This window comes from Merops nubicus, unplaced genomic scaffold (genome assembly GCF_000691845.1).
Source record: "Merops nubicus isolate BGI_N331 unplaced genomic scaffold, ASM69184v1 scaffold13336, whole genome shotgun sequence".
Classification (NCBI taxonomy): Eukaryota; Metazoa; Chordata; class Aves; order Coraciiformes; family Meropidae; genus Merops; species Merops nubicus.
The window spans coordinates 25,495-40,587 of NW_008617006.1; the positions used below are offsets into that span (position 1 = coordinate 25,495).

The 15,093-nt window shown below is 37.8% G+C and overlaps 1 protein-coding gene across 1 annotated transcript; it reads left to right on the plus strand.

Annotated features, from left to right (window-relative positions):
• The first annotated feature begins 10,731 nt into the window (after positions 1-10,731).
• FABP2 (fatty acid binding protein 2, intestinal) lies at positions 10,732-13,571 on the plus strand. The gene is made up of 4 exons (XM_008943005.1): positions 10,732-10,818; positions 11,493-11,665; positions 12,270-12,377; positions 13,326-13,571. The coding sequence occupies exons 1-4, from the start codon at positions 10,752-10,754 to the stop codon at positions 13,374-13,376; spliced, it is 399 nt and encodes a 132-aa protein (XP_008941253.1). The 5' UTR covers positions 10,732-10,751; the 3' UTR covers positions 13,377-13,571.
• Positions 13,572-15,093: the final 1,522 nt, after the last annotated feature.

A 15,093-nucleotide genomic window follows, 5' to 3' on the forward strand; every position in this document is an offset into this window, starting at 1 on the left:
GTAGACAGGATTAGGAGATTAATGTCAGCAATCTAAGACTGGTAACTTCAGCTGCACAGAGACAGAGAAAATGTGGAGCTTTTTAATCTGTAGTAATGATTTTTCAGTGAAAAATCAGCAATAGTATTACACAGAAGTAACATGTTTGGGATTGTACTTTGAAGTGTGGGAGTTTATTTCTATAACAGTAATTCAGAAAATTCTAGTTGGAAATGACAATAAATTCAGCTTCCCAGGAGATTATCAATCCCACTCCCCTCATAAGAGAGATCAGACAGACAGTGAAAACAACCTCTTTACATCAATCTCTGCACTGTATCAGAAGCTAACAAAAGATGAAGCAAATGTTTCAAAATATTTGATGATACTGAGTTTCATAATTTATTTTTTTTACATTGAATAAGGTATTCTGATAATCTGCAGCATTTCTGCCAACTGAAATAATTTGTCACTGATGAAATCCTATCTCAAACTTCTCTAATTACTACCAACATAAAATATAGAATATAACATATATTCTGTATATTAAGGCAGCTGAATTTGAAAACATTTTTCTACAGTATTTTTCCTGATGCTTTTCCCCTAGGTTTTCAAAAAGAGTATGGAATTCAACAATGATTTAGAATTTCAGGGCTACTGTTTTGCAGTGCTCCTTATGTGTATTTGTATGTGTACATGGTACAATATCTATGTAGTATGTTACAGCTCTGCAGAAAAATGACAGCAGCCTGTCACCCCAACACCCTCCCCACCCACCACCCCTCCCAAAGGTACTTTTTGATAAATAGGAAACTTTGCTTCAGGATTTGCATGGTCCTTGTATATTCTTTTCCTTGGAAGCTTGAGATACTGAAATATATTATTAGGCTAACTGATGAGATAAATATTTAATATAAAGATGAATAAAGTATATGTATATAAAGGTGTATTCTTGCTAGTACAGGTGAGACTAGTAATTCATGGTGACAACACAGCAAATCAGCTCTGGTGATATTACAGTGTAGTGACATATCATTTACATTAAGATCCTAGTATTTCTTTGCTGTATTGTGTTCAGCAGTTTTACTATGGCATAAATTTATAACTACTATGAAGGAGTGCTGCATTCCTACATTTGACTTGAAAAAATGGACATAAATGTCGCATTTTTTTCAAAGGTTCACTTAAAATGGAACACAGTTCTACAATGTGTGCATATATTTAATTTCATATCTGCACACATTTCTCCCACAGATTCTCTTCCACGACGCAGATTGGAACATACCTAGAAATACAGTTCCTAGTAAATAAGCCATTTAAATGTCATTATACATCTGTATATACTGCTACAAAACCACACCCTTTAAACTACTGGTTTAAGAACCTTAAAAGCATAGACTGCTGGAATTAGTGAAATTTCAGAGTGATCAAATTGTTTATATAGTGTTTCACTCTGCTGGAGGGCAAAGTCAGAGTGTGCTGGTTTTGTGTCAGAGCTTTGTGTGAACTGTTTGCAGAAATGGTTCTTTCCTTTCATAATGCAGGTAGGTGAAATAGGGGGGGCAGGGGGGAGGGGGGGAATAGCCAAGCTGTTTTCTGCCTGAAATTCATTGCCTTTAGAATACAGCTGTTCCAAACTCAGCTAGTGGATTACAGCCGTGCAGCTGCCATTAATTTCATCCCAAATTGTGGTTCTAATTATTTGAGTCGGGTCTCAACCATACTCTGCCCAACTTCCGTTGTCTAGCTAAAGCAATCAGTGTGGATTATATAAGAAACATGCTGAAGTGGTGTTTATCTTTTGTCACCTGAGTCTTAAGTCCATTAAAGCCATTGTGAAATTTGATATTTAAGTCTCCAGGTACAGAATTTGTTCCACTCACTAATTTTCAATACTTGTTTTACTGAAGACAGCTAAGTTAATATCCTACTTGTTCTCACACAAACATTTTCTTTTAAAGTCATTCCAAAGCACAGTTTAATGCTTAAAGTACATTTTTCTTTTTGGTTTTGTTCCCATTCTGAAAAGATTACTTGTCTTATGTATTAACATACACAGAATTTCTGATTAACCCTACCTGTTCTAATGAAAAATAACAGTGAGATTCTTAAGTTGTAGGTAATAATTCTTTTCCAGCAAGCTAGTCACACATTCAATATCAGCTGTAGAATGTCTAGATTTTCTATTATTACTTTTCACACAATAGAAGAAGGAAGGAAAAATACTGTAATATAGATTTTGGAGATGGTATTGATTTTTAATCAGCAGCAGTTTAAAGTTAAGAGCAGATTACTCTCATATCTTCACAGAATACAAGTGGTGTAGTGATAAAAGTGAATATCCATTGATGACCAGTTGATCTCTCTTTAGAGGAGAGGACTGAAGCCTGATTTTATGCATTACCATCCAGCAACTGTGTGCATGCAAAGATAAAATTCAAACTCCAATCCAATGCATTTTATCTGGAAGTGGCACAAACTGACAAAATCAGACTACTGTGTAATTCATATAAAAGATTTTTCAAAACTACTAGGTAACTGATTTTCCAGCCCATTACATAGAAAGCTTATGAAGTGTCAGCTCTAGCCCCTTAAAATTAGGGGAAGTTGCCTAAACAATCTGTGGTGCCTCTTGTAGTTATGCATGAGAAGATAGCAGAGAGTTTTGATTGAAAAATGCCTCACTCAAAATCATATGTTTTTAAAGGCTTTATAGAGACCTAGTATTTCAGGCAAATTTATACATGAGCTTTAGTTAGGAGTCTTGTCTCTGTGATGCTGTAAGTTTCTTCATGTCAAGTCACATGCAGTTTACATTCCACAAGGTTTCAGCTTTACTTCACAGCTCCCTGCTGTACTTCTTCAGGGACTTGCACTAATTTGAAAGATAAGCTTGAACATTGGAGCTTGAATTAAAAAAAAAAAAAAGCATTTGGCCAGAGTATGATAAAAAATAAGGGCCGAATTTTTGGGTTGGACTTTCACAGGAACAAGAAATATCACAGAATCTGGTCTTGTAATTAGTGACACTTGCTAAATTCAGCAAATTGTGATAGGAAGATAGTTTGTCTTTGTCATTGCTAGATGAATGGAAATTGCATGGGAAAGTTTATTTTCCACATAAAGGACTTTGTTTCCATAGAGAAACTCCTATCTGAGTACCACTGTTTGTAAATGTGTATGTATGTGACAATGCTATAGAATAGCTCCACTAACTTTCACAGCACGAGCTTGTCCTGCCAGGGCCTAAGGCATGCTCAGGTGCCCATCTACAGTCAGTTCCATGATTCCCATTTACCCCAGCGGGAGTTGAATCGAGCTGTATAGAAAGTGAGCAAATGGGTCAAATCCACCTTTTTTACCTATAAAGAGGGACCAAACTCTTACCCTTGGTAACGCCTGCCTCGCCTGCTCTTTCCTGTAGTCAGCTACTCCTGCTGATGCCCAAGGTACCTTACAGATGTCACTGAAGTTGGGATTTGAGCCCTCTATGTAGTCACATGGCAGACACCTGCACGTGTCTTATGAAGAATGTAGTGTGAAATGCACTGTAAATAGTTTTAATATACATTTCTATTATAGTTTAATAAAAATATTAAATCACAGTCACTAGCCACTGAGTTTGTCCATTTGTATTCTTTTATCTTTAAAAAATAATTGAACAAATATATAGTTTCTGGGCACAGTATTTTTGTAGTAGATTAAGGGGGTTGCTCTGTATATTATGTTTTGCCTTGAAGCAGTATTAAAGTCTTTTGAATGTTGTGTGTTCTTGCTTCTGTTCTGTGACTGCTTAGTAAAACTAGTTATTATTTAAGGGAATCATTAGTCTTACTTACTCTACAGCTGATAGAGAATATAGAGTCAGGTTATTTTATATTCTGAAACTGCTGCTTATTACTTATTTCCTCATTCTTCTCTTTTTACTATTTTAATGTTTTTTGAAATAAAAAGGATGATGTCAAATTTTACTGTTTGTTAATATTGTTGAGGTTGAATTTTCAGCACCTCATTGTTCCCTGACTGAAATCATCACGGCTCTAAATTTATATTTTATAATAACTTTCCTAGGTCCTATAAATCCTGAAGATAAAAACTTCACTAATAACTACTAGTGAGATGAGCCAGTGATAAAGGACTTCTCATTTAAAAACAGCAAAAATAATACACTGCTCCTAACCACTAGAGAGCACTGCAGCTACACTTTCTATGAACTGTCAGAAACCAGATAATTGGATAAGCAGAACCAGCAAAATACAACTGTTACACAGATACATCCTCTACCCCCACAGATCAGTTCTGGGGTAGCATGTAAGCGAGATAGAAATAGTCAACTCAGTGACTTCAAACAAAACTATAAAAAAATTATTTTTGACAACAAAAGCCCCATCCCATTCGAATTGCTGATCCTAAAAGTAATTCTAGACTGATGGGCTTCTTGGCAATTTCTGTTCGTTGCCTATTAGGTTCTCCACAGCAACACTTCTGGCTTGACTTTTAGCTCTAGGCAAAACCAAAAAGTATGCACAGGCCTGACAAACAACAGCCTCATTCAAACAGCTATGAAGAGCTAGATTTATTTCAGCACAAAACGCAGGCACTGTTCACTTGAACCAACTGCAGTTTATGAGTGCTGCTGAACAACTATCTATGTACCTCGACATATATCAGGTTAAAGAATGTCACAAGTTCTAAACAGTAAATTTTCATTTCAGTATTTACAGTTCAGAATTTCTTGAAATACTTGGCTGCATGTTTTTCCCCATTATTCCAAAGCTCTTATTTTAACATGGAAATTTACTTTTACACTTCCTGAGAGATGGAACTGTTCTCCAAACAGCTGCATTATATTCTGTTCTGAATCTGTACTATCAAGTAAAGACAAAATCCTCTTTCCTAAAAAAAAAGCTGAAATATGAAAATAATATTCAGCCATAGCCTGCTACTGCCCAACCAGTGGTTCATAATGGCTGAGAAACAGATCTATACTTAACACAAGTTTCTTTTCCTTAACATCATCACAGATCTTTAATAAAATGAGGAGTAAAATCCACGGTTAAACCATACCACTATTTTACACATGATACATTCACACATAGGCATTTCTTCAGAAACCTTTTTTGCAGTAAATCAAGTCCCTGGCACATTATTTAATGATACATACAGCTTTTTAATGGAAGGAAAGTTCATTTTACAGATAAGTAGAGGGGTTAATTTGATCAAGGTCACAAAGAAAGTCCATTTCTGAGCTAGGAGTAGACCCAGGATCTGGGTGTCCATTCTGCTTTTAGGTGAGACATGGAAAAAATAATGTTTTGTCTTGAATCCATCTTTTCCTTTAGGATATAGAAATATTTAAATATCTGAGCCTTATAGGGTGCTCTCTTGCCATTGTGCTGAGCTCAGAACTCTGAAGCTCACTATTTTACAGATGAGATTAGACTCGAGTCACTAATCAGGTAGTCACAATAATCTTTGGTGGAGTTTGGAGCTATATTATAATCAAGAGCAGAACTGTAGAATCAGCAAAAAGCTATGTTTAAATGAACTAGAAGTCCATTCTGAATTTTGGAGAAACTGAAAAGACTGATGCAGACTTCCAATACTTTTATTGGACTCAAGCCCACCCTTGGATCACATTTCATATTCTGAACAAAAAGAAAGCACTTTGCTAAATTTTTCTCCCACTAAGTATTTGCCTGGAAAATACAAAAGTGTATGAAGATATACATTTAAACACCTTAGATAAGCCTGACACAAAGTGCTGCAGGCCAACTGATATATTGGTCTCTATGTGACAAGTGACAAACGTCACTAATGCCCAGAGGTTCACACAACCTTTACTGGAAAAACACACTTTTTATTGGCAGTCGTTCATGGTAACCCTCTCTTCATTAACACTAGCCTAGATTCTACTATTGGAGGTAATCCTAGGATTCATTTTAGCATGCAGTAACATAATTTAAATCAATACAGTAACAGATAAAAAAGTAACATAAATGATGTAAATACTGGCGTTGCTATTGCTTTAAAAAAAGTCTGCATTTTGCTTCGAGATTAATGTAACCTGTAGCTTATTAGCACATGTACTTCAGTTCGCTCCAATAATCAACTCTCAAAACCATGCAGCACTTTATGGATCAGAGCCATTACACAGAAATGAAAACGGAGTGTATACAAACACTTCAGAGTGTTTAAGAGCCATAGCCCACTACTGACTAACCAGACAAATGGATCTGTATTTACTGGAAATTTCTAAGTAATCTCAAATGTTGACAGACTGCATATTAGCAGCATCCAGGAGATTCTCCCTGAACTAAAATAAAACGAGAAACTTAACAAGCAGGCAGCTGGAGTAGGACAAAATCTAGCTCAAGTGTTATCTAATCCTGCTGCAATACAACATCCAGTTGCAACACATACTTTGAAATCATTTCTCCAAGAGATGGCTTTAGTCAGGCTCCATCAAGCTCCCCGTTGCTAAGACCCCCATAGTTATGCTAAAGTTGGCTTTACTGGCAAAAATTATCTATTTACTCTATTGACATAAATTTGAGTATTGTTTAAATGCTTAGTAAAACTTCACAGTAAGGGGTCCAAGGGCACTTAGATTATTTATGTGCCCAACCATCTTTGCAATCCATCCAGGATGTAGAGAAGAATCATGCAGTAGCAAGCATACATAAACAGTGCCAAATCAGTTCACAACTACCTGACAGAAACCAGTTAATCTCCATAGTTTTAACAGAGATTCATCTCCTCCTGGTATATAACATGATAGATAATAATATTTACATAAGTATATTAAGTTTTTGATGGCACCAAAACTTAATAGCTACATGGGAAAGCTTAGTTCTACTGTCCTAGCTAATTTTAGGCAGAACAACTTGAAGACAAGCAACAAAACACTAAATGGGATAAATTAATATAACCCACGGCAAAAGCATTGTTGTCACCCTGATCTTTGGAACCTCATTGTCAATTACCATCATAATGCAGCTTGGTATAATTGTCACAGACTGGCATGACGAGATTGGCATGACCATATAAGTTAATAATTTATTTCCATCCACCTTGTAAAGATCAAACTTCAAAGTTAATAAGTTTGTCCATTTTCAGTGTTCTGAAACTGGCATGTTGAAGAAAGCCACGAAGCCAAGAATACACACCCTTAGTTTTCATGACTTTCATGCAACCAGCAATACTAAAAACCAAGTTTTACAATGCACCATCTAAACAAAAATTGCAGTTTTGACAACCACAGGAGGAAGGTAGAAGAAGAAGAAAGGTGGTGGAATATTCCAACATTAAAAAAAAAAATCTATAAAAACTTTTAATTATAATTTTAGATGGAAACCCAGCTTTTATAGGATCTCAGAAGAACTCTGAATAAAGTGTGTATCATACCTAGTGTATGTAAGAAAACTGAAGTCTGATTTCAGTGCACTAAGAGCCCTAAGTAACTCATGTAAATTGTGAGAGAGATAAAAAAGACTGCTCCTTGTTCCAGCACGGACATTCCACCAGACCTCAGAGAAGAACAGTTCTTTGTGCTGCCAGTGCTACAGCAACATAGAGACACCAGGAAACTCATAAATAGTGACTAACTGTGCAGGTTCTTACTTAACTGACAGACCTGTGGTGCTCATCTGAGCAGGATCCTAAGGATTCATGCCCAGGGAAGAAATGCTACGGAAGAGAAAAATGTGACACAAATGGAGCAGCAACAAGCTTTAATGTGAAATTCAGGACCCAGCTAGTCGCTGCTCCCATGGTGAAAGGTTTGGAGTTAGCTGGTTAGCCTGGCTTCTGAGGGAGCCCGAAGAACCACAAGTGTGGAGAGGCGAGATCTGAAATAACTGACTGGAAAAGCTGAAAGATCTTCCTGTTAGTTGAGGATTCACTCCAGAAGACACTCCCTCTTTTTTAAGGTTCAGAAAAACTGCTGAAGTAAGTTTGATGTAGAAATTCATACTTAACCTGCAGAATGTCACTTGACTGTTATTTTTTCAGAGGTTAATACAACAGAGCGAACTGACTTTTTTTTTAAATACAGAAACACTACTTCAGGTACCTTTGTATTTCTTGAATGAAGTGAATCAGCAGGTTCTTGGAGAAAACGCAGAACCCACGTAAAAAGTAGAAAAGCTTTCTTGAAATGCTCAAAGAAAGAGGTCATTTCCTGATTGTTAGATTTCACATATGCATTATAAGAATTATTCACATTATTTCAGGCTTCAATTTTCTACTGGATACAACAGAAGGGCTTCAAAAGTTGCATTACATCCCTGCCAGAAAGATCCCTTCTACAAAGACTGTAATGAGAGTTAATAATTTTGTTAAGCAACAATAAATTGGCTGAACTATAACCAGACACCAGGCATTCTTGTTTATGTAAATAAATAAATAATATAGATTAACAATGATAACTACAAAGGTCAAGATACACTCCAATGCAATAAAAAGATAAAATTTGGCTCAGACAGAAACTAATTTTGCCCATTTTCTAGCTGGCTGAAGGGTAAGATGGGCATCCAGGATTAGCATAACACTGGACATGGGCAAGGACACTTTTTGAGACACTGAACTTGGATTCAGCACCATGTTAACACAACTACTCACCTTCCATTTTATAGTTGTCTGATCTTTACCCAGTTCCAATTATAGGGGCTAGCATGTATATATTTCCCAAATGTCTCACCTGTACCTGACAGTGCAGCAGTTTATAGTGGGGTGCAGTATTTCACAAAAAGATGTTAATTCTGGAATTCTGCTCTTTATATAAAGGCAGCTTTTTTTTCCCTCACCAAATTTTGCTTACTTCTTTGTAGATTTTATTTTAGAACTTTCTGTAAGTCAAGGTGATAAAAAACTGCATGAAAATGTGGGCAGAAACTGAATGTGAAAACTACATAATGAGACCTATATGGTGGTGTTAAATAAGTGCCTTGAGGTACTTCCCTCCCTGCCGTTAAGAGTTTAACAGTCTGAACGCCTTCCATCTGGCAGGCTTCCTCACACAACAGGGACCTGGCTGAGGATTCCTGCTCTCTCCCAGCCTTGGCTGTGCTGGCTCACCAGGTTAGCTCCATGTGTTCCAAAATGTTCAGTATCACCCACGCTGGGGTCCATGCTGTGCCCTCACAGCAACCATTCCTCTGGCAAATGAAGGATTCTTTATAGTCCCTTCTCTTCCCCATGCAGTTTAGGCAAACCTCCCAGGTTTGAAACATCTGCTGGGCGAGAGGAGGTGGCTCACTTCAAAGGAAATTAATTCAGAAACACTCATAAAAGGAGCTCTGCTGACAAATTTGAGATAACTTCTGTAAATTACTGCTGGGAGAGTCTTCTTGGACTGGACCAGCTGTAGTTAGAACACAATGTGTGCACAACTACAATAGATTAGATTGCACCAAATCCCATCTTTCAAAAGACCAAAGGGTCTGGATAAGTTAATTCAACTCTTATGATCAGCTTCTAGTACACTGTTTTGGCTGCAAGTATGGCACCTTTAACTACATTACCTGCAACAAAATAAACCTACATTCTTTTTTCTTTTCATCAAGTAAGAAATACCTCTTGAACTATTTTTCCTCCCCAGTCTGTCAGATAGATTACTATTGATTTCAAAATGAAGCTGAGTGGAGTGAAGTGCCACATTATTCTGGTGTTGCTAGCAAAGTCCTAAATTTATAGTTACACTTCAGTAAAAACTCTTGTTCCAGGCTGTAATCCACAGATGTACAAGATTTGGATAACATGAGACACTTAAAATTTCTAAGTAGAGCACAACCCATCACCTGTGTGCTAAGCAAAATCCAATCTGGTGTTCAGGACTCACAACTACATTTGGAAGCTGACAGAGAGCAAAGCTGATGCCATCCATATGAACAGAAGAGTTAAAACACCAAACCAGGTGAAGATAAAAGCTGGGTCATTAGTTTTGTTCAGTTTCAAGTATCACCAATTAGACAGGAAGGCAAGTGAGGAAAGAAGAAGCCAAGGGAGGGAAGATTCACATCCTGCTTTATCCTTGAACTGACTAAAGCTGGGACCTATGGAAATCAACCATGTCAGGTTAATTCACTAGGCTGCACAACTTTTTCTGATGTAGGAACGAGTCAGATGCACTTAGCATTCACTGAACATGTTGTAATGAAGAAAACTTCTAGAAACTGCTCAGAATGTAAATGATACATTAAAGAGTAAGCACATGAATACAGAATATCATCCCGATTTTCATAGCTCAGCACTAGACAAGAAGCAAGCAGATTGCTTTCTGAAACACTCGGCAGACTTTCAGTAAATCCTCTGCCCCACACTTACTATGTTGAGCGGAACAGATCTCTACCAAATTATAACAGACAAAGTAGAGATTTGGTTTTTGTTGGGTAAACGTATTTCCTTCAGCTGCATAAAGACTCTCCCACAAACATGAAGATACAACAGAGGCAGAAATTTTCTGTCTGATTATTGCTTTCATTAGCTGACTTTATTACAACTCAAATACGGTGAATAAAATGAACGGATTAGCAGTTTTCTATCATGACAAGCAATAAAGATACTATCGTGATTTGAGAGATTCAGCAAGCAGTGTAGTTACCATTGGAAATCTCAATGAACTATAGCAAACTTCTCCTTGAAAAGATCAGTGCCTCAGTTGAGCTTTAGTCAGCCACATCATCCTGTAAATTGCTTTCAAGATAAGCCAGCACATAAATTCTCTTTGCAAAGATACATTACTTCAGAGCAGTCCTCCTACAGACAGAAACATGGCATTTAATGGCACTTGGAAGATAGACAAAAATGAAAACTATGAGAAGTTCATGGAGGCAATGGGTGAGTCTCACTTTTGCAATGCCTTCTACAAGAATAACAGCAGTATGGCTGAACACAAACTTGAGTGCTCCATGAGCTACCTGCTGGCTCACCTCTCCTTCTGCTCTTTGCTGCTCTGCCCTCGCCGAGCATGCAACATTTATTTTCAAAAGATTCCACGGAGGGGGAGGGAGGAGGATACTGAGGGGATACTGAGAAATAGCCTGATTTTAATTAAATTATGTTAATCTTAAGCAACTTAACTAACTCCGGCAGAGGAAAGAATCTCTAAGTCTACATTTGAGAAGAAGGCTCAGAAAATTTTTATTATATACTTTGGGCAGAATCCTATAGCTGGAATATTGTTTTGATAACATGAAAATCGTTTTAAAATTACACAGGGTGGAAATAATAATTCTTCAATTTTACAGAAACACGATTTAACTTATTTTAACATCCTGTTACTTTAAGTTTGCACAGACTGTGCATTATATGGATCTAAGCCTAACCAATGCAGTCAGATAGTCATTTGTATTATATCTGTACTGGTGAATATGCCTCAATAAAAAGTGAACAATAAAATCTGGGTCAGAATGCTGAAATAAACTCATTCAGCCACATAAAAGTCACTAAAAAGAGACAAATACAATGCTTTAGGCATTTGTTTTCTGACTGATGTTAATTGATTTTTGTAGGTGTTAACTTAATGAAAAGAAAGTTAGGAGCTCATGATAATCTGAAGATCACTTTTCAACAAGATGGAAACAAATTTACTGTCACAGAATCAAGCAACTTCCGTACCATAGATATTGAATTCACTCTGGGAGTCAGTTTTGAATACAGTCTGGCTGATGGGACTGAACTTACTGTAAGAGACTTTCAATATAATTATATCTTTATAATAGATATATATACAATCTTGATAATAACTTTATGAAGTAGTTTCAAATGAGCAACTCTCTCCCTCATTTGTTATTTAAATTTTCAAGTGTGACTGTTTAGGAATGCTTGCGGCTTATATGCAAAACCACAACGTAGTCTTAACTATTAATGGTTCAAGAATATACTGTGAAACTCAGGGTTTCCTAAAGAGCCCAAAAAGCGGAGTATGCAGCAATTTTCCCCCTACAAAACCCAGGTGGTAGCAATTTTACTTCTTACAATACTCAAGTACACCACCTAGCGTGAAGAGTGGGGATTTATAAGTAGTTATTTTTTCTCTGTTGATACAGTTACTTAAAACAAGGTGTACTGAGCACAAAAAAAAAAAAAAAAAAAAATCTAGCTTGACTATTATGCAATTAAACTACTGATTTTATTAAAATTTCATTTTTACACCCTTTCCATCAACGTCCAGGAAAGCATTATTACACTGTTTTAATATCTTCTCACTTTAATCATTGCTGCAGTCCTTAAATTAAATCAATGTCATATTTATTGCAAATTATTAGGGATTTTTTCTCCCATTATAGGGTTCTTGGAACATGGAAGGAAATAAACTTGTAGGAACATTTACTAGAAAAGATAATGGAAAAGTACTCAAAGCATGCAGAGAAATCATCGGCGATGAACTCGTTCAGGTGAGTTAAGCAGTCACTCACACTCAACTTTACAATATAACAAACTGAAAAAAATTTAAAAGCTGTCCTGAAAGTAAGAAGTCTTTACTTCAAGCCAAATAACTTGATTTATCTTTAGTTAAAATTCATGAGGAATCCATCAAAATTTAAAATTTTAAAATAAAACTCGCAATCTGTGATTTTTGTTTTTCTACCCATGTGAACTTTATCCTATCAATGTATTCTGAAGCCTGTGAACACAAGCTGTATAAGAAGTTACAGACATAAATTTATGTGCACCATATAGATGTGTTCTGACTGAAGGCCCTTTTCCAAAAGCCCACCTCATAAAAGCCTCACCACAGGAGCTTACTACTGGCTAACGCTGTCAATGGCTGAGAAAAACCCTTTTAGAACAAAGTTTGGGGCTGTGGCAAGGGATGATGGCACAGACGGGTAAGTCTGAGGCAAACGGGAAATGTTTCACAGCTCTGCAGTAAAGCTAGAAACTGAACTGACCTGGAGGGCTTGCAGGTCCTCCCCACCAGCAGGTCACAAGCTTGCTAAAAGAGAAATAAAGCCCCAACCTTATGGACAGGTGTGAGATCTGAGATACCAAACCCATACAGTCCAACCCTTCAGTGCTTCTTCACACTTTTAACACAAGCAATCACACGTGAAACTTGTTAGGAGGCAGCACTGGGCACATGGCACTTCAACACTTTGGGTTTTCTCTGAAGTCCCCAAAAACTGTCTGTGGTGGTTCAAATGTTTGCACAGGGAATTTACACCAATTGACTACAACGTGCTTTCCTTACGCTCTGTTCCTCAGAGCTTGCACGAGGGCTGGAATGCCCCACATGGCCACCAGTCACAACGCAGTAATTCTCTACTGATCAGCTCTCAATCGCATCTGTGAAATGAAACTGCAATTGCAGCCACTGATTTTAACTTTTCATTTCTTAACAGACCTATGTATATGAAGGAGTTGAAGCCAAGAGAATCTTCAAAAGAGCCTAAGTACTTCACCCACCACAGCACCAGAATCAAAAAAAAGTAGAAAAGACCCTTTTTCTACATATCCTCTGCTTTTTGTTTGTTTCATCCCCTCTCAGCAGCTCCTACACTGCAATTACTTAGCCCTGTTGAAAACACAGGGTAATTCCTTATGTTTACTGTTTTGCCCTCAATAAACAAAATGCAATTACAATTTCATACAAACGCTAAAATGCTATTTGTACTGTGTCCTAACTGAGTACCATACTGTACAAAGCTGCAGAAACTGTTTTCTATAAGCAGAACTGCAATATTTTTTGCGCTGGTTCTCCAAGTGCAGCTTGCTTCCCTCACCATAATGTTTCTGCTAACGGTTCCTCTGTGTATAATGAGCCGAGGGCTGGAGCAGCTCTGCTGTGAGGACAGACTGAGAGAGTTGGGGCTGTTCAGTCTGGAGAAGAGAAGGCTCCGAGGTGACCTTATTGTGGCCTTCCAGTATCTTAGGGGGGCCTACAAGAAAGCTGGGGAGGGACTTTTTAGGCTATCGAGTAACGACAGGACTAGGGGGAATGGGGCAAAGCTGGAAGTGGGCAGATTCAGGCTGGACGTGAGGAAGAAGTTCTTCCCCAGGAGAGTGGTGAGACCCTGGAATGGGTTGCCCAGGGAGGGGGTTGAGGCCCCATCCCTGGGGGTCTTTAAGGCCAGGCTGGATGAGGCTCTGGGCAGCCTGATCTAGTGGGAGGTGTCCCTGCTCATGGCAGAGGGGTTGGAACTGGGTGATCCTTGTGGTCCCTTCCAACCCTGACAGATTCTGATCTGTTTTAGCAGAGGACTTTAGAGCCCTAATGGCTCAATGGTTGGATTTGATGATCTTGGAGGTCCCCTCCAACCTAAAGGATTCTATGATTCTAACGGTGGCAAAACCTAGAAGAAACCTGACAACACCTAAGCCTCTAAGACTATTCTGTGTAAATATAAATACGGAATAAATATAAAATATGGTGGGATAATACAGCTCACTTGGAGGATTTAAATGATACCCTGTAGTTACCTTGCTTAAATCAATAAGAGTAATATAAAGCTTGTGCTGATGATATACAGATATCTCACATAAAGTAGTTTCATTGTATTAGTTTCTAAAAGTACAGCCATGCTTTTACACACACAGATTTTGAAGTGTTCCAATTTATTTGAGGTTTAAATCATTCTGCATCAGGAAGATTATTAGCAGGCTCTGAGTGAGTTTCTTCCAGGACATGAATAAAAATACTGAAGGTATCTTTAGGTGATGATTTCAGACTACGTTGATGTCAGACATCGGTGCTTCTGATGGGTGACAAACACACCCTGCCTTCTGCTCGTTGTTTCCCCCAGTTCTCTCCGAACCTCCTCTCAGCCTGTAACCGTGCTCTTCAGCGTCCCTCAGCTCCCTCTACTGCCACAGTGCTCGCACAACGCAGACAGCGTTCCATTTAAGAGTAGGATCACCCCTCATGGATTTCCCTTTCCTCCTCCAGATATTGATTGTGTACAGCTTCCAGTGTAGCTGTTTTTACATGATCATCTTTCAGGGGGTAGATATACCACATACACCGCAGTAAAGAGAATACTGTTTTACTCATTCTTTCAAACTTCAGTTACAAAGACATGTAAAACTGGGAAGCCAACGTATGAAAAACTAAAAACCAAACCAATCTAACACCCTAAATTCTGGAAACAACGCTATTACAAAATCCTCTCT